This window comes from Salmo salar, chromosome ssa05 (genome assembly GCF_905237065.1).
Source record: "Salmo salar chromosome ssa05, Ssal_v3.1, whole genome shotgun sequence".
NCBI classification, from domain to species: domain Eukaryota; kingdom Metazoa; phylum Chordata; class Actinopteri; order Salmoniformes; family Salmonidae; genus Salmo; species Salmo salar.
Genome location: NC_059446.1, coordinates 57,539,401 through 57,559,036, shown reverse-complemented (window position 1 = coordinate 57,559,036; position 19,636 = coordinate 57,539,401). Strand labels below are relative to the sequence as shown.

Sequence of the window (19,636 nt, the reverse complement as noted above, 5' to 3'; positions counted from 1 at the left end):
GGCCTCACCTCCTGGTTACACTAGTGACCACATCCCCCGCGCATCCCGCAAAGGCGGAGGTGTTGCTAACATTTATGATAGCAAATTTAAATTTACAACAACAAAAAAAAACGATGATTTCGTCTTTTGAACTTCTAGTCATGAAATCTATGCAGCCTACTCAATTCCTTTTTATAGCTACTGTTTACAGGCCTCCTGGGCCATATACAGTGTTCTTCACTGAGTTCCCTGAATTTCTATCGGACCTTGTAGACATGGCAAATAATATTCACATTTTTGGTGACTTTAATATTCAAATGGAAAAGTCCACAGACCCACTCCAAAAGGCTTTCGGAGCCATCATTGACTCAGTGGGTTTGGTCCAACATGTCTCCGGACCTACTCACTGCCACAGACATACTCTGGACCTAGTTTTGTCCCGTGGAATAAATGTTGTGGATCTTAATGTTTACTACGTTTGCAATCGCAAAAAATTATCTGCTCAGACCCCAACCAAGGATAATCAAAAGTCGTGCTATAAATTCTCGGACAACCCAAAGACTCCTAGATGCCCTTCCAGACTCCCTCCGCCTACCCAAGGATGTCAGAGTACAAAAATCAGTTAACCACCTAACTGAGGAACTCCATTTAACCTTGTGCAATACCCTAGATGCAGTCGCACCCCTAAAAACAAAAAACATTTGTCATAAGAAACTAGCACCCCGGTATACAGAAAATACCCGAGCTCTGAAGCAAACTTCCAGAAAATTGGAACGGAAATGGCGCTACACCAAACTAGAAGTCTTTCGACTAGCTTGGAAAGACAGTACCGTGCAGTATCGAAGAGCCCTCACTGCTGCTCGATCATCCTATTTTTCCAAGTTAATTGAGGAAAATAAGAACAATCCAAAATGTATTTTTGATACTGTCACAAAGCTAACTAAAAAGCAGCATTCCCCAATATGGCTTTCACTTCAGCAGTGGTAACTTCATGAAGTTCTTTGAGGAAAAGATCATGATCATTAGAAAGCAAATTACGGACTCCTCTTTAAATCTGTGTATTCCTCCAAAGCTCAGTTGTCCTGAGTCTGCACAACTCTGCCAGGACCTAGGATCAAGGGGGACACTCAAGTTTTTTAGTACTATGTCTCTTGACACATTGATGAAAATAATCATGGCCTCTAAACCTTCAAGCTGCATACTGGACCCTATTCCAACTAAACTACTGAAAGAGCTGCTTTCTGTGCTTGGCCCTCCTATGTTGAACATAATAAACGTCTCTCTATCCACCGGATGTGTACCAAACTCACTAAAAGTGGCAGTAATAAAGCCTCTCTTGAAAAAGCCAAACCTTGACCCAGAAAATATAAAAAACTATCAGCCTATATCGAATCTCCCATTCCTCTGAATTTATTTGGAAAAATCTGCCTTTTTGAAGACACACAATGTATTCGAAATGCTTCAGTCTGGTTTTAGACCCCATCATAGCACTGAGACTGCACTTGTGAAGGTGGTAAATTACCTTTTAATGGCATTAGACTGAGGCCCTGCATCTGTCCTCGTGCTCCTAGACCTTAGTGCTGTTTTTGATACCATCAATCACCACATTCTTTTGGAGAGATTGGAAACCCAAATTGGTCTACCCGGACAAGTTCTGGCTTGGTTTAGATCTTATCTGTTGGAAAGATATCAGTTTGTCTCTGTGGATGGTTTGTCCTCTGACAAATCAAATGTAAATTTCGGTGTTCCTCAAGGTTCTGTTTTAGGACCACTATTGTTTTCACTATATATTTTACCTCTTGGTGATGTCATTCGGAAACATAATGTTAACTTTCACTGCTATGCGGATGACACACAGCTGTACATTTCGATGAAACATGGTGAAGATCCAAAATTGCCCTCCCTGGAAGCCTGTGTTTCAGACATAAGGAAGTGGATGGCTGCAAATGTTCTACTTTTAAACTCGGACAAAACAGAGATGCTTGTTTTAGGTCCCAAGAAACAAAGATATCTTCTGTTGAATCTGACAATTAATCCTGATGGTTGTACAGTCATCTCAAATAAAACTGTGAAGGACCTCAGCGTTACTCTGGACTCTGATCTCTCTTTTGACGAACATATCAAGCCTGTTTCAAGGACAGCTTTTTTTCATCTACGTAACATTTCAAAAATCAGGAACTTTCTGTCCAAAAATTATGCAGAAAAATTAATCCATGCTTTTGTCACTTCAAGGTTACTACTGCAATGCTCTACTTTCCGGCTACCCGGATAAAGCACTAAATAAACTTCAGTTAGTGCTAAACACGGCTGCTAGAATCTTGACTAGAACCAAAAAATGTTATCATATTACTCCAGAGCTAGCCTCTCTACACTGGCTTCCTGTTAAGGCTAGGGCTGATTTCAAGGTTTTACTGCTAACCTACAAAGCATTACATGAGCTTGCTCCTACCTATCTCTCCGATTTGGTCCTGCCGTACATACCTACACGTACACTACGTTCACAAGACGCAGGCCTCCTTATTGTCCCTAGAATTTCTACGCAAACAGCTGGAGGCGGGGCTTTCTCCTATAGAGCTCCATTTTTATGGAATGGTCTGCCTATCCATGTGAGAGACGCAGATTCGGTCTCAACCTTTAAGTCTTTATTGAAGACTCATCTCTTCAGTAGGTCCTATGATTGAGTGTAGTCTGGCCCAGGAGTGTGATGGTGAACGGAAAGGCACTGGAGCAACGAACCACCCTTACTGTCTCTGCCTGGCCGGTTCCCCTCTCTCCATAGGGATTCTCTGCCTCTAACCCTATTACAGGGGCTGAGTCACTGGCTTACTGGTGCTCTTCCATGCCATCCCTAGGAGGGGTGCGTCGCTTGAGTGGGTTGAGTGACTGACGTGATCTTCCTTTCTGGGTTGCCTCCCCCCCCCTGGGTTGTGCCGTGGCGGAAATCTTCGTGGGCTATACTCGGCCTTGTCTCAGGATGGTAAGTTGGTGGTTGAAGATATCCCTCTAGTGGTGTGGGGGCTGTGCTTTGGCAAAGTGGGTGGGGTTATATCCTGCCTGTTTGGCCCTGTCCGGGGGTATCGTCGGATGGGGCCACAGTGTCTCCCGACCCCTACTGTCTCAGCCTCCATTATTTATGCTGCAGTAGTTTGTGTCGGGCGGCTAGGGTCAGTCTGTTATATCTGGAGTATTTCTCCTGTTTTATCCGGTGTCCTGTGAGAATTTAAGTATGCTCTCTCTAATTCTTTCTTTCTTTCTCTCAGAGGACCTGAGCCATAGGACCATGCCTCAGGGCTACCTGGCCAGATGACTCCTTGCTGTCCCCAGTCCACCTGGCCGTGCTGCTGCTCCAGTTTCAACTGTTTTGCCTGTGGCTATGGAACCCTGACCTGTTCACCGGACGTGCTACCTGTCCCAGACCTGCTGTTTTCAACTCCCTAGAGACAGCAGGAGCAGTAGAGATACTCTGAATGATCAGCTATGAAAAGCCAACTGACATTTACTCCTGAGGTGCTGACCTGTTGCACCCTCGACAACAACTGTGATTATTATTATTTGACCCTGCTGGTCATCTATGAACATTTGAACATCTTGGCCATGTTCTGTTATAATCTCCACCCGGCACAGCCAGAAGAGGACTGGCCACCCCTCATAGCCTGGTTCCTCTCTAGGTTTCTTCCCAGGTTCTGGCCTTTCTAGGGAGTTTTTACTAGTCACCGTGCTTCTACACCTGCATTGCTTGCTGTTTGGGGTTTTAGGCTGGGTTTCTGTAGAGCACTTTGTGACATCAGCAGATGTAAAAAGGGCTTTATAAATACATTTGATTGAATAATCTAAAGCCAAACATACAAATAGGATTCTCCACAGCAATAGATTTATTTCCAATGTAATGGAAATACATGCAATAGTTTCTATTAACACACAGACCTGAGGACACGAATACCTGTCTGTCGAAAGTTAAACATAGGTAGAAAGTGCATCTAGCTTCACCTGAGATTTCCTCAAAGCATAGCTGTTTAGAAACAAATTAAAATGTACAATTAATAACGTTTAACATAGAATATCATCTGGAAGTAGACTATTTAACTGTGTCCTCAACAACAACAACAAACAAGTCATTGTATAGCGACATTAGGAACATGCCGTCTGATGCAGGTCAGACAATACCAGAGATAAAGCAGTAAAATCCCTATCCTGAGTCTACTTAAGAGTTAAAGAAAGTGTAACCTGAGAGAGAGAGAGATCACAAAATAATCACACAAACCTCACACAAGCACACAACACTGAGAAATACCCTTTAAACTGTACAGATTTGTACATATAATCAATGCATGAGTACATTAGCTCAGTGCAAACTCAAAGAGGAAAAACTGCAAGTGACCATACAGCTTTAATTTCCTAGGCCATAAATAGTCCAATATGCATATGTTTTGGAGAAGTATGACTGCTTTCTTTGACCCGAAATCAGTACTCCTACCCTATTTGTCTCTGTTTGAGCCTTTCGTGAAACACTTCACTTTTATGCAGACTGTGTATCATTGATCTACTTCCTTCTCAAGGTTATCAGCCTCTCAAAAAAATGTAGTGGTAGCCCATTTTGACAGTGTGACTGGAAAACACTAGCATGCTAATAAAGATATGCTTTATAAGGGTGGTGGTCACTTGTTTGTCCCTGTTGCACCCTGGTCAATCCTCATTGCGTTGTAGTATCCATTCTCCTCCAGAACCTCCTCTATAATGGCCTGAAATAAAAGATCCCTTATAGCATTCATATTTCCTAACCAGTTTCTCAGTTCCAGCCAGACATAGACATCCACATGTCCAGAAATATGTCAACTACAACAGGCTATCCTACTGTATTTATTTCTATACATAAAAAAACAAATACTAACCTGCATTTGCTCATAGCTGATTCCCTCCTTGAGATCACCATTTTCCATATCACCTGTAGCACAAAGTTACATTTTAGGCTTCTAAACACCTAGACAAGAGTTATAGCGACCCCCGTGGGAGACAACGTGAGAACACAACACTCATCATGTAGCTTTGGTTCTTGGCTCAGTATTCTGTTAGATTGCTACGTTAACCAGTATGCACTAGGACTGAGGTTAGGGTACCTTGCTTGCAGGGTTGGGGGGGTAATGGATTACATGTAAGGGATTACAACAACAACACAAAAACGGTAACTGTAATCCGTGACGTTACCAGCAAAAATATTGTAATCAGATTACAGATACTTTGGAAAAACTAGATAATTACTTCAAGGATTACTTTTAAATTCAGAAAGGATGTTTGTGAGAAAAAAAATCTTTGACACTTCTCTGTTTTCTCAATGACGTTCAAATCAGCATTGAAAAAAGGTGCAAGTTTAAGTTTGTTCCACCTGAGCGAGTCTGACCACAAGTCAGAGACCACTATGATGACACACCAAATGGGTTTGATGGATCGCAGGAAAAGAGCAGGAATAAGCAGTCCAAGCTATGTCTTCCAATGGTGCGACTGCTGTCGGCATCCAAAGCTGATCCAACTTGAAGGAAAGGATGACAGTAGTGGTGTAGTCTACGGTGATACGGATATCACTTATTATTGATATCTACATAGCGCATTGATGTGAGCTGCTCTCTTATTTAGCTATTGTGGTTGTTGTGGATGGCTGTTCACAAACCTAAATGTGCATTTGAATGGTTGAATGGTTGAATTTAAGAAGTTTAAGCTGCCTATCAATCGTTGTTTTTGAAACCAGTGGACAGCCAGTGAAAAAAAACGTATAAACGCCTCATGAGCTTAGTTCAACTGTCACACTCCATGAGAACCAAAAATATAAGCTTGTTTTACTCCAATGTTTGTAAACACTGTATAGCCTCATAACGTGGTTAAAACGATAATTGTGATATCATGGATAGTCAGTCCTTGCATCCATAGCTCTGTCTATTCATCTGAGAGTGGTTACATTTATCCAGGCCCATCCCTCAGCTTTTTACCAAAACAGAGGCGGGGCGACCGTTTTGTTATTGTTTCATCTGTGGATTTAAACAGCTGCATATTATCAAGATATCAAAGTGTCACCAACAAAAAGGTAAACAATAGGCCTATAGAAAATGCAGCATATGGCATTCCTTTTACACATGCAAATAGCACTTTTCAGGAGTGCTCAAAGCATGCCATTCCAAGAGAGCAGAATTTATTTTTCAACTCGAATCAATAAGCCCAATCAGTCCTCCATGATAACAATCGTAAATCATAAACAACAGAGTAGGGCTGGCTAATAAGTCCTTAGTTTTGGGGTCATGCTCAAGTAAAACAATTTGGCTAATCTATACTTCCACATTTCCAAATCCTATTCTTGAAGATCCAGGGTGTAAAACATTTATTGGAATGACTGGAATTCTGATAGACTTTGGTTTTTAATGTAAATATATAATGGAATCATATTATTATATGTAGTAGAAAGCGATAGGTTAGAAGAAGCCCACATAACCAACCCATAGAGTAAAATGTAACATCCATATATGGCCAGCTATGTAAACTTTAACATTGATTTATCCTGCAATAGATGTGGTTCAATTGGTAACATACATTTTTGCCATCTTCTAATGCATCTTAAGGGGAAAGTAATCTAAAAGTAACCGAATGTAATCAGATTACGTTACTGATTACAATTTGGGACAGGTAACTAGTAACTGTAACGGATTACATTTAGAAAGTAACCTACCCAACTCTGCTTGCTTGGCAGCACCTAGATGGTCTCCTCCAAAAGACTGGACCAGAGACCACCAGTCTGAGCTGGCAGAGCCTGACTCTATTAGCTCTGGAGACCCCTGGAGCAGCTGGAAACAAAATGGAGATCAACACATACGGATTTAACCCGTAAGATGAACTAGACTGGTATATAGGCTTACAATGCCACGCTGACTACCGCAGCGCAACTCCATAGTTGAGGCAGACCGCTCTAACGTTGCTGTAAGTTCCTGGTCTCTTGTACTTACCTTGTTAAGCTCCACCTTGAGATTGTAGGGACTGCTTTTGTAGTGGAACAGGGACTTTTTGAATCTCTCAATCGCCCGCCGTTTGACACTGTGCTGAAGAGCTGGGGGAAGCTGAACATAAAATGGTTAAAAACAGTACGATTTAAAATATAATGGCTCAAATGTCTAGACATACTGTATACACCAACCAACTGGTACATAGTTCTCATTATTATTACCGGAACTCTAAATCAAATGAAAATCTAAAGTACATATAGACTTACCTGAGTGATGTAAATGATCTTATGCAGTTGTACCAGGAGTCGTTGGATGGGATCATCGATCTGCCGAACCTTCCTCTGAGACACGTAGATTCCTGCTGACACTATGAAACCCGCATGTTTATCAGTTGAGTTGAACCCACTTAACCAAAGTTGAAGGAGGAAAGAAGAACATCCTTCAAAATGACCCAGTTTACCTGGTCGAGGTTTTGGCTTCGGAACAGCAAACTCACCACTGAGGAAAACAGGATGGTTATTTTAGCCCTTGACTGACAAACTGTTGTCATGACACAAACAGTATAGGCCCTCTTCAGATGAAATGATGATATGGGTAACATTCAACAACATATAATATATCAGAGTATGATCGTATATAGACTCACCCAGCTAAGTTTGGTTCATCTACCACGGAAGCGCTGACGCTACTCTTTATCGGCCCTTTAACAATAAAAAAAATCCAAACATTACACTTGGAAATACTCCTAGTAATTGAATGATCTAAATTCAAGTGAGCATTTTGAATTCAAGTGCTCACCAGCGTCTTTATACCCAGAGACAGTGGAGATGTTGGTATGAGAGGGATCTAGATCTTTATCTGAGCCATTATCTATATAAACACATAGATCATAATCAACATGGTAGAAAATGTTTTATGAGAAACATTAATTACGGCCATATAATCCAAGGAAGATTTACCTTGGCTGTGTATTTTTTTGCTTTGGTTTGAGCTGTGGCCTAAAGAGAAGTATGGTACCATGGACTCATCAGTCCTACTAGTGGTTTTCTCCTGGTCTTTAGAGGAGTGGCAGCAGCTGACCCTGCCCCTATGGCTCTCCAGGAAGTACTTCTGTGCTCGCTTCCTGTCTCGCTCCGCCCTCCTCTCCAAAGCATTCTGGGAAGTATACAAACTGTCCATGAACCTCATCATGATGTCAGAGATCTTGGAGCTGACTTCCACGATGTCTGGACGCAAGTCTGCGTCAGTTGTCAGGCACCTGAGGGGTATTATGGGAGTTATTTAGGTAGTAATCAGATAATGTAGCATCTTATCAAGCATTGTCCATCATTGATTTGAGTGATGCAATGTGTGATCACTGCCTGGTACGGCAATTGCTCTGCCTCTGACCGCAAGGCACTACAGAGGGTAGTGCGTACGGCCAAGTACATCACTGGGGCTAAGCTGCCTGCCATCCGGGACCTCTACACCAGGCGGTGTCAGAGGAAGGCCCTAACAATTGTCAAAGACCCCAGCCACCCCAGTCATAGACTGTTCTCTCTACTACCGCATGGCAAGCGGTACCGGAGTGCCAAGTCGAGGACAAAAAGGCTTCTCAACAGTTTTTACCCCCAAGCCATAAGACTCCTGAACAGGTAATCAAATGGCTAACCGGGTTATCTACATTGTGTCCCACCCACCACCAGCCAACCCCTCTTTTTACGCTGCTGATACTCTCTGTTTATCATATATGCATAGTCACTTTAACTATACATTCATGTACATACTACCTCAATTGGGCCGACCAACCAGTGCTCCCGCACATTGGCTAACCGGGCTATCTGCATTGTGTCCCACCCACCACCAGCCAATCCCTCTTTAACGCTACTGCTACTCTCTGTTCATCATATATGCATAGTCACTTTAACCATATCTACATGTATATACTACCTCAATCAGCCCGACTAGCCGGTGTCTGTATGTGGCCTCGCTACTTTATAGCCTCGCTACTGTATGTAGCCTGTCTTTTTACTGTTGTTTTATTTCTTTACCTACCTATTGTTCACCTAATACCTTTTTTGCATTATTGGTTAGAGCCTGTAAGTAAGCATTTCACTGTAAGGTCTACACCTGTTGTATTCGGCGCATGTGACAAATAAACTTTGAATTGATTTGATTCTTTGCTATCCACATCAAAGATATTTAAGTGAAACATAAATGAATGAACTTTATCATATTTTTATACTTCTATACTATATTTATACTTACCATTTAATCATGTCTGTGACTCTCTCTGAGAAAATGCCTTCCACCACTGGTTCATAGACTGCCTCCACAATCTACCAAACACAAACCACAGTTTAGCAGCAATAGCCCTAGATACATAAGATAACCTATGTGAGTAGGTGTGTGTGTGTATATGTGCGTTTTGCGTGTTACCTTGGTGGCGAGGGAGAGCATGTTGCTGCTGTAGAATGGAGGCCTCAGTGTGGCCATCTGGTAGAGGATACATCCGCTAGCCCAGACATCAGCCTTCTCCCCATACGGCTCACTCTTCACTATCTCTGGACTACACACACACACACACACACACACACACACACACACACACACACACACACACACACACACACACACACACACACACACACACACACACACACACACACACACACACACACACGCACAATGGCAGTTGTAGAGATCATTCAAATGATATTGGAGTGTCAGTAATGAAGCTTGATAAAGGCAGTCGTGCCTTAGAGACGACCTACTTCCTCATCAGGACAGATCTACCTGAAATCTCCCCTGAGTATGAGTAACTATTATACACATAACTCACCAGGAGTACAGTATGGTCCCAACCACTGATGTTAGCTTGCTGTTCTCCTGTTTCTGTTTAGCCAGACCAAAGTCAGCTGAAATGGATTCAGTTCAAATGTTTTACCGACACGTATACCTTCAGGCATAAGGACATGATGTACGTAAAATGAATGGTAAGTGGTTTGCGGAAGATTTTGACTCATTCATATTTACGTGTGCCTCTGGTTTTAGTACAAGATGCCATGAGGAGGGAGAAATAGAGCATGAAAAGGACAACTGTGATTGACTGACTGATAGTGACTTTGTCCCTCTCTCCCAGCATGACGTTATTAGGAGTGAGGTCTCGGTGGACGATCCTCTTCTCCTTGTGCAGGTACCTTAAAGCCAGACACATCTGAGGAATTTCATCGGGAGAAGAAAAACAAGGACATGCATTCTTTAGTAAACAACATCATAGCATTGATTGATTGATTCATTCATAGCAATTATCCAAGAGAGAATTCAAAGTCACAGTAGCTTTGTTGTCAGTGCAAAGCAATGGAGGCCGATACTTACCTGGATGAATATGTTCCAAAGTCTCTCCTCTGTGAATTGCTGCTCCTTCTCTTTCAGAGAGTTGAAATGGTCCCAGAGGGGAACACCTTCTATCAACTCCATGACAATGTACAGCCTGTCACCTGAAACAGTGTTCATAGTCATTTATAAAGCTGATATCTTAATAATGTTAACTCGCTGCTTTGTGTGATGTATTGTTGTCTCTACCTTCTTGCCCTTTGTGCTGTTGTCTGTGCCCAATAATGTTTGTACCATGTTTTGTTCTGCTACCATGTTGTGTTGCTACCATGCTGTGTTGTCATGTGTTGCTGCCTTGCTATGTTGTCGTCTTAGGTCTCTCTTCATGTAGTGTTGTGTTGTCTCTCTCGTTGTGATGTGTGTTTTGTCCTATATTTATATTATATTTCTTTTCATTTTTAATCCCAGGCCCCCGTCCCCGCAGGAGGCCTTTTGCCTTTTGGTAGGCCGTCATTGTAAATAAGAATTTGTTCTTAACTGACTTGCCTAGTTAAATAAATGTTAAATAAAAAATACAGAAATGTGTGTCTGACACTTACCTTTCAAGAATGTCTTGTAATATTTCACAACATTTGGATGGGTCATCTTCAGGGAACAGAGAAAAAAAGGCATGAGTGCTCATCATTCAAAAAGAAGTACTGACTGGTGTGTTGTAGGTAATACTGTATATAACCACATGGTAGAATATCAACAAACAAAAGCTACGTGTGAGACATGAACAACTGTATCTGGCTGATAGTAAACCAATGCTAACCTGTTCCTTAATGATGGTGAGCTCAGACACTATCTTCTCCACGTTGCTGTCTCTGGACTTCTTATCTTTACCAAAGGCAGGGTTGTGGAGATTCACTTCCTTCAGAGCCAGAAGGTTCTGACCACTCTGTTTCCTCACCTCTCAGCACAACCGCACACAACAATCAAAACCAGATAGGTAGAAAATATACCAGAAAGAACGTTAAAGACGTGTGGAGTGATATTAGTGCCAAAATACACTTCAGATTCAATTTCTTTTGCCACTAAAATCACTCCATAGTCATGCCAAATGGTACAAATTCAAACTCAAGCATGTAGAGGTAGCAAAATTCTAGTGATCATGAGTCCTTGAAATCAAAGCACAATCAGACATGCCACATCAATCACAACCACATTGTAATGGTTGTCATGTGTCCACTCATACATGCACGTTAAGGTTGGCACTGATGAATGGCTCAGTGGGAGGCTCTACCTTGAACACACTGCCGAAGGCCCCAGTGCCTAGATGGTCCAGTATGGAGTAGCCATTGATCACTCTCAGAGGAGGGCGGTTCTGGTCGACAGTCTCAATATTCTCCCTCAGGCTGTCCAATTCCTCCTGCTAAAGGCAAGCCAACACACGCCAGTAAATAATCCTCACAGAGTGGAGTAGGGTACTAATGACGGCAGAGAATAGTTCATGAAAATAGTAAATTAATCATTCTTCTGATTATACGGGGCTTTACATTACAATCTAAAAGGAGACAGGAGAGGGCCCTTGAATGTACAGGTAACTGCCAAAATAATGGAAACACTTGAGTCAATGAGGGATAAAAAGTATATTGAAAGCAGGTGCTTCCACAATAGAGTTCCAGACATTTGTAGAATCTATGCCAAGATGCATTGAAGCTGTTTTGGCCCAACACCCTTTTAAGACGCTATATGTTGGTGTTTCCTTTATTTTGGCAGTTACCTATATGTTACGTATAGTCGTTTTTACAGTATAGCAGTTTTCTCACAGTGTAGAGACAAACTTTTGCTTGAAGTGCTTCATAGACAGTGATGTCTCTCACATAATGTCCAACATCAATGAACAGCTCAAATAAATCTGTAGGAAAGAGCCTGAAACATGATTTTTTTTTAAATACATTTTCTGAAAGAAACAAATATGTACATTGACTTTAAGAAACAATGTCTTATGTCATCACCTTTTAAACAGATGTCGGTTAAATTCCATGCTGAAGAGGAAACGTAGGGTCCGAAATGCATAGCACTGTCAACATCAACAATAATGACTATCATTGTAGTATAAGGGCAAACATGACATGATAATTGTAATTACACCATTATGTAATGCATGTGTAATACCTGTAGGGATATTGCTTTTGGTCCATTGAGAAAGCTTTGTGGCAGAATCAATTTCGCAATTACATAGACCCCATTCTCCTGACGAAGCAAAGAGAAGGCATTTCAAAAATGCCCTTTCCACTAACACAATTCTGAATCAGTATCATAATCCTATATATTGTCCAGTCCATTGACTGTTCTAATGGCAGCCAACACTCTGTTTATGTTTGTGGCTAGGTGCCCTTACCTGAACCACCTGATGTGCAGTGGTGTCATCCAAAACGAGCTCAGTCAGAGCCGCACAGCATGCTGCAATAAAGACAGACATTTACACAAGATCATGTTGAACGTAGATCAATCTATAATATCTATAGTCAAAATATCCAACATGTCCAGTGTATGTTCCTACCTGACTGTAGAGACATGGTGTCGTCCACATCCTCCTGTAGACTGAGCTCCTCACTGACGTGCTGTCTCTGGATGCGTCCCGCTGCATTGGCGCTGCAGAAGGCCTCGATAGAGGAGCGGTCCGAAACGTACGACGGCTCACTGGAACAGACAACATACAGTACATTACGGAACCCTACTGGTCTGGGTTGCATACCACTTTCTCATCATCTGAATTTCCTCATGGTCATAATAACCACTAACCAATGTTTCAACCACTGTCTTTGACCCACTAAACTCTCGAGTAACTCTTGACAATACTATATTAGCTTAACCAGAGGTTGCATACCATTTTCCCATAATCACAATTTACTCAAGGTCATAATATGCACTAACCTAGGTCTCACCCAATATACTGCATTTGACCCAGTGAACTCCTGAGTAGTCTATGCTCTCCATGAACTTTTATGATACTTCTTTAGTCTATCCAGAGGTAGCCTCTCACCTGTTGAGGATGTGGAGCAGCTGTTGCACCCCTCCCCAGGTGCGTATCTCGGCGCTGGTGTCTGGCTCCTCACACAGCTGGACCAGGACCCACACTACGCTCCACAGCAGCTTCAGGTGCTCCCCGTGCAGCAGGCTGAGCAGCACCGGCAGGCCCTCGCACTCCCTCACCTGCTCCCGCACCTGCCGCACCGGGGAAAGCAGCCGCAGCAACTCTGCACTCATCCTGAAAGGGACACAGAGAAAAATGGATACGCAAAACACATATCAAAGCAAGACATTGGAAAGTGCATCTTATTGCTAGTGATATAGTGAGTGATGTTGTTGATGGGGGTGTAAGGCGAACTGTTATTTTGAAGCAACTTTGTTGTGCAAAGATGAACGCATAGAGTGTGACTGATTAGGGAGGTAGGTACTGTACCTTTTGGACAGTAAGTCATAATCTTGTAGTATAACAAGAAGATTCTCCACGATTGACAACTCTCCTATCTTCTTCTTGCATTCTGAACTAGGGGATAGATCAAGTGATGTATTTAAGTGTTAGCTACAGTGTATACTTTGACTAAAGGTATGCATGATGTCCCAAGGTCCCTTTATAAGAGCAGTTACCTCTCAGCCAATGAGGTGAGTGCTAGGAGGGCACCTAGTAACACGCTGCTGTCACGTGTTGATAGGAGCTTTACCAGGGTCTGAGCATGAGCATGAAATCTTACATCATTATATGCTCATTAGTTACTACTTTCCAAGACAGAAAAAAACAAAAACCTATCCACAAGTAATGGGGAGCAGACATTGGACTAACAGTCAGTTAGGAGTACAGCTCTTCATGTAACACAATCCTACTGTATATTGTATGAGGCAGTGAAATTTGTACAATTGTTTACCTTATGAGCGCCACTCTCAATAACCCACTGCCTTTGGTCCTCCACTGCAGACAGTTTCTGAAACATATCTATTCAGGAATGAAGAGACAAGGAACAATAAGGAAGGACATTGAGGGAAATACAGGCTACTTTTTGGGGGGGATTTGATAACTCACACGTCATGGTGACCAGCTTCTCCATGGCAAATGTCTGCTCTCCACACCCCAGATAACTGCTGCACACCAACTCCATGTACTAAAGAGGGAGGGAAAGGGATAGAAAGTGACAGCTATAAAAAGCAACACAGGACTGTCAGACTATACGTTTTTTTTAAATAGATTTAAAGTACATTTACCCTTGCGAGAAGATCGACACCTTGGAGTTGATGAAAAACTCTCTGAAAAGAGAGGGTATGATGAGAATTAAAAAGATACCTGAAATCAGAGTGTTGAATTGTCCTGGTTGCTTGTCAGGTTTTTGTCAACTAGTCAAAAGAGAAAGGCAGCACGAGTCATATCTATTTTACATCATACGAAGTTGAAGGAAGAAAAGGCCCATCATTTGTTTTACCTGATAAAGTGGTTCTCTTACAAGCAATCGTAGACAGATGAGCACTCTAAGGACAGACTCAGGTGGTGCATGGTCGACCCAGTCACTACAAAGGAAGTACACACACAACTGAGCAACTTTCAAGACCTTCATCAGCTGCACAAAAATTGTTGAAACCATATGAGACTACCTGCACAGTCTGTTCTTGACCAAAGAGGTAAGGATCTCCAAAAAAAGCTTATGTTGAGGATGACTGTTGAAACAATGTTGATTTCTGTATGTTGCACTGTTAGAAGGAAAGATGTGTGAGAAAAGTTAATTATGTGATCAATCATATTCAAGGAATCCTAAATGCATTATTTAGGGATTTACCTGAATTTCTCCAGCTCAGGATCTTCAGAGGTTATGTGAATCTGACTCCTATTGCTGCTGGCAGTATTTAGCTGGAGAGTGGTCTGGGATCTTCCTCCACTGTTGCGGACCTTACATGACTGACTCAATACTGCCACCTGGAATGTCAGGCAGACAAACCTGATCACATCATACTGTACAGTCGTGGCCAAAAGTTTTGAGAACGGCACAAGTCTGCTGCCTCAGTTTGTATGATGGCAATTTGCATATACTTCAGAATGTTATGAAGAATGATCAGATGAATTGCAAAGTCCCTCTTTGCCATGCAAATGAACTGAATCCCCAAGCAACATTTCCACTGCATTTCAGCCCTGCCACAACAGGACCAGCTGACATCATGTAGGCATGTATCATCAGGCAGCCGAGCGGAAATGGAGGAAAACTCGCCTCCCTGCGGACCTGGCATCCTTTCACTCCCTCCTCTCTACATTCTCCTCTTCTGTCTCTGCTGCTAAAGCCACTTTCTACCACTCTAAATTCCAAGCATCTGCCTCTAACCCTAGGAAGCTCTTTGCTACCTTCTCCTCCCTCCTGAATCCTCCTCCCCCTCCCCCCCCCTCCTCCCTCTCTGCGGATGACTTCGTCAACCATTTTGAAAAGAAGGTTGACGATATCCGATCCTCGTTTGCTAAGTGAAACGACACCGCTGGTCCTGCTCACACTGCCCTACCCTGTGCTTTGACCTCTTTCTCCCCTCTCTCTCCAGATGAAATCTCGCGTCTTGTGACGGCCGGCCGCCCAACAACCTGCCCACTTGACCCTATCCCCTCCTCTCTTCTCCAGACCATTTCCGGAGACCTTCTCCCCTTCCTCACCTCGCTCATCAACTCATCCTTGACCGCTTGACCCCTTCTGAAAAAACCTACACTCGATCCCTCCGATGTCAACAACTACAGACCAGTATCCCTTCTTTCTTTTCTTTCCAAAACTCTTGAACGTGCCGTCCTTGGCCAGCTCTCCTGCTATCTCTCTCAGAATGACCTTCTTGATCCTAATCAGTCAGGTTTCAAGACTGGGCATTCAACTGAGACTGCTCTTCTCTGTGTCACGGAGGCTCTCCGCACTGCTAAAGCTAACTCTCTCTCCTCTGCTCTCATCCTTCTAGACCTATCTGCTGCCTTTGATACTGTGAACCATCAGATCCTCATCTCCACCTTCTCCGAGTTGGGCATCTCCGGCGCGGCCCACGCTTGGATTGCGTCCTACCTGACATGTCGCTCCTACCAGGTGGCGTGGCGAGAATCTGTCTCCGCACCATGCGCTCTCACCACTGGTGTCCCCCAGGGCTCTGTTCTAGGCCCTCTCCTATTCTCGCTATAGACCAAGTCACTTGGCTCTGTCATATCTTCACATGGTCTCTCCTATCATTGCTATGCAGACGACACACAATTAATCTTCTCCTTTCCCCCTTCTGATAACCAGGCGGCGAATCGCATCTCTGCATGTCTGTCAGACATATCAGTGTGGATGACAGATCACCAGCTCAAGCTAAACCTCGGCAAGACGGAGCTGCTCTTCCTCCCGGGGAAGGACTGCCCGTTCCATGATCTCGCCATCACGGTTGACAACTCCCTTGTGTCCTCCTCCCAGAGTGCTAAGAACCTTGGCGTGATCCTGGACAACACCCTGTCATTCTCCACTAACATCAAGGCGGTGACCCGATCCTGTAGGTTCATGCTCTACAACATTCGCAGAGTACGACCCTGCCTCACACAGGAAGCGGCGCAGGTCCTAATCCAGGCACTTGTCATCTCCCGTCTGGATTACTGCAACTCGCTGTTGGCTGGGCTCCCTGCCTGTGCCATTAAACCCCTACAACTCATCCAGAACGCCGCAGCCCGTCTGGTGTTCAACCTTCCCAAGTTCTCTCACGTCACCCCGCTCCTCCGCTTTCTCCACTGGCTTCCAGTTGAAGCTCGCATCCGCTACAAGACCATGGTGATTGCCTACGGAGCTGTGAAGGGAACGGCACCTCCATACCTTCAGGCTCTGATCAGGCCCTACACCCAAACAAGGGCACTGCGTTCATCCACCTCTGGCCTGCTGGCCCCCCTACCTCTGAGGAAGCACAGTTCCCGCTCAGCCCAGTCAAAACTGTTCGCTGCTCTGGCACCCCAATGGTGGAACAAGCTCCCTCACGACGCCAGGACAGCGGAGTCAGTCACCACCTTCCGGAGACACCTGAAACCCCACCTCTTTAAGGAATACCTAGGATAGGATAAAGTAAACCTTCTAACCCCCCCCCTTAAAAGATTTAGATGCACTATTGTAAAGTGGTTGTTCCACTGGATATCATAAGGTGAATGCATCAATTTGTAAGTCGCTCTGGATAAGAGCGTCTGCTAAATGACTTAAATGTAAATGTAATGTCAGTGATTCTCTCGTTAACACAGGTGTGAGTGTTGATGAGGAGAAGGCTGGAGATCACTCTGTCATGCTGATTGAGATCGAATAACAGACTGGAAGCTTCAAAAGGCAGGTGGTGCTTGGAATCATTGTTCTTCCTCTGTCAAATATGGTTACCTGCAAGGAAACACGTGCCGTCATCATTGCTTTGCACAAAAAGGGCTTCACAGGCAAGGATATTGCTGCCAGTAAGATTGCACCTAAATCAACCATTTATCGGATCATCAAGAACTTCAAGGAGAGCGATTCAATTGTTGTGAAGAAGGCTTCAGGGCACCCAAGAAAGTCCAGCAAGCGCCAGGACTGTCTCCTAAAGTTGATTCAGCTGCGGGATCGGGGCACCACCAGTACAACTTGCTCAGGAATGGTAGCAGGCAGGGGTGAGTGCATCTGCACGCACAGTGAGGCGAAAACTTTTGGAGGATGGCCTGGTGTCAAGAAGGGCAGCAAAGAAGCCACTTCTCTCCAGGAAAAACATCAGGGACAGACTGATATTCTGCAAAAGGTACAGGGATTGGACTGCTGAGGACTGGGGTAAAGTCATTTTCTCTGATGAATCCCCTTTCCGATTGTTTGGGGCATCCGGAAAAGCACTACCATCAGTCCTGTGTCATGCCAACAGTAAAGCATCCTGAGACCATTCATGTGTGGGGTTGCTTCTCAGCCAAGGGAGTGGGCTCACTCACAATTTTGCCTAAGAACACCGCCACGAATAAAGAATGGTACCAACACATTTTCCGAGAGCAACTTCTCCCAACCATCCAGGAACAGTTTGTGATGAACAATGCCTTTTCCAGCATGATGGAGCACCTTGCCATAAGGAAAAAGTGATAACTAAGTGGCTCGGTGAACAAAACATTGATATTTTGGGTCCATGGCCAGGAAACTCCCCAGACCTTAATCCCATTGAGAACTTGTGGTCAATCCTCAAGAGGCGGGTGGACAAACAAAACCCCACAAATTCTGCCAATCTCCAAGCATTGATTATGCAAGAATGGGGTGACATCAGTCAGGATGTGGCCCAGATGTTAATTGACAGCATGCCAGGGCGGATTGAAGAGGTCTTGAAAAAGAAGGGTCAACACTGCAAATATTGACTCTTTGCATCAACTTCATGTAATAGTCAATAAAAGCCTTTGACACTTATGAAATGCTTGTAATTATACTTCAATATTCCATAGTAACATCTGACAAAAATATCTAAAGACACTGAGGCAGCAGACTTTGTGAAAATTAATATTTGTGTCATTCTCAAAACTTTTGGCCACGACTGTACAACACAAAATAGAGGGTTCGACATTCAGCTGAATTGACATGTCCTTACCTGGTGTCTGTGAGCATTAGTTTCAAGCAGGGACAGTAGTTTCCTGAGATCATGTGATTCTCTAAAAATGTAACATTTTGGTCAATCCTTTTATTCCAGTCAAAACAGGATATCAGTTGTGTGCGAATATTTTAGTTGAAAATGTCCCAAAAAAACTAGGCCTATTTTGACATTATGTATGTGCAGTATCTGAATTGACTGAAACTGAAATTACTTCAATACATCTTACTTGTTGTCTGGTCCCTTTAACTTCTGGAGTAGTTTGTCTGCTCTTCTCACCTTTTTAACTGGGTTGGGCATTATACAAATTCCCTTCTGCTTCCATGGGTCATACCTGAGGTACAACTTCTGATAATTGACACAATATAACAATGCATTCAATATCATGGCATTTGGTACATTGTAACTGCTCTCAATATACAAATAAACATAGTCTGTTTTAGAAACATTAGCCTAGCGGTAGCTAGTAACACTGAACAACAACAGGTGCGACATAGTTCAGGAATAATGCAGCCATCCACTACAAGGAACACAAAACAAAGGAGAAACATGATTCCTTTGAGCCACTGAGCAGTCCCTTACCCTCCTTCACCATGGCAAATATGTAGGATACACCTGTTATTTTATTATTCTTTTTTTCTTTCAAGCTTGTTTTCTCCTTCAAGGTTGCAGTTTATTCATGGGCATATTATGGGAAAGTATGTGCCCGAATTGGAAAAGGTCATACTGAAATTGATGATAGTTTTAACCAATAGGTAGAAGCAACATTATTATGTGGT

The 19,636-nt window shown here is 43.3% G+C and overlaps 1 protein-coding gene across 2 annotated transcripts; it reads right to left on the bottom strand.

Moving 5' to 3' along the window:
* Positions 1-3,836: 3,836 nt before the first annotated feature.
* On the bottom strand, positions 3,837-19,596 carry LOC106605264 (serine/threonine-protein kinase Nek10). 2 transcript variants are annotated; one of them, XM_014200709.2, is made up of 34 exons: positions 19,440-19,596; positions 19,087-19,205; positions 18,858-18,918; positions 15,089-15,225; positions 14,907-15,002; positions 14,738-14,822; positions 14,523-14,564; positions 14,344-14,422; positions 14,189-14,256; positions 13,914-13,993; positions 13,726-13,812; positions 13,306-13,530; positions 12,823-12,962; positions 12,661-12,722; positions 12,435-12,512; positions 12,275-12,339; positions 12,086-12,188; positions 11,560-11,688; positions 11,089-11,226; positions 10,874-10,919; positions 10,317-10,438; positions 10,053-10,155; positions 9,781-9,856; positions 9,378-9,507; positions 9,207-9,277; positions 7,919-8,217; positions 7,758-7,829; positions 7,606-7,660; positions 7,420-7,457; positions 7,226-7,326; positions 6,963-7,073; positions 6,689-6,803; positions 4,869-4,921; positions 3,837-4,718 (listed from the first exon to the last, which is right to left on the bottom strand). In XM_014200709.2, the coding sequence occupies exons 2-34, from the start codon at positions 19,155-19,157 to the stop codon at positions 4,635-4,637; spliced, it is 3,222 nt and encodes a 1,073-aa protein (XP_014056184.2). In that variant the 5' UTR covers positions 19,158-19,205; positions 19,440-19,596; the 3' UTR covers positions 3,837-4,634. The 2 variants fall into 2 exon arrangements, with proteins under 2 accessions (XP_014056184.2, XP_045574372.1); XM_045718416.1 differs by having other exon boundaries at positions 19,087-19,191.
* Positions 19,597-19,636: the final 40 nt, after the last annotated feature.

What these genes read in the sequence shown, in the direction of transcription:
- LOC106605264 (XM_014200709.2), bottom strand. Translation starts at nt 19,157, where the DNA reads ATGCCCAACCCAGTTAAAAAGGTGAGAAGAGCAGACAAACTACTCCAG. An exon ending in GTGTCGATCTTCTCGCAAGG is followed by an intron (nt 14,423 to 14,522) that starts GTAAATGTACTT and finishes CTCCCTCTTTAG; the next exon opens with TACATGGAGTTGGTGTGCAG. An exon ending in TTTGGAACATATTCATCCAG is followed by an intron (nt 10,156 to 10,316) that starts GTAAGTATCGGC and finishes GAAATTCCTCAG; the next exon opens with ATGTGTCTGGCTTTAAGGTA.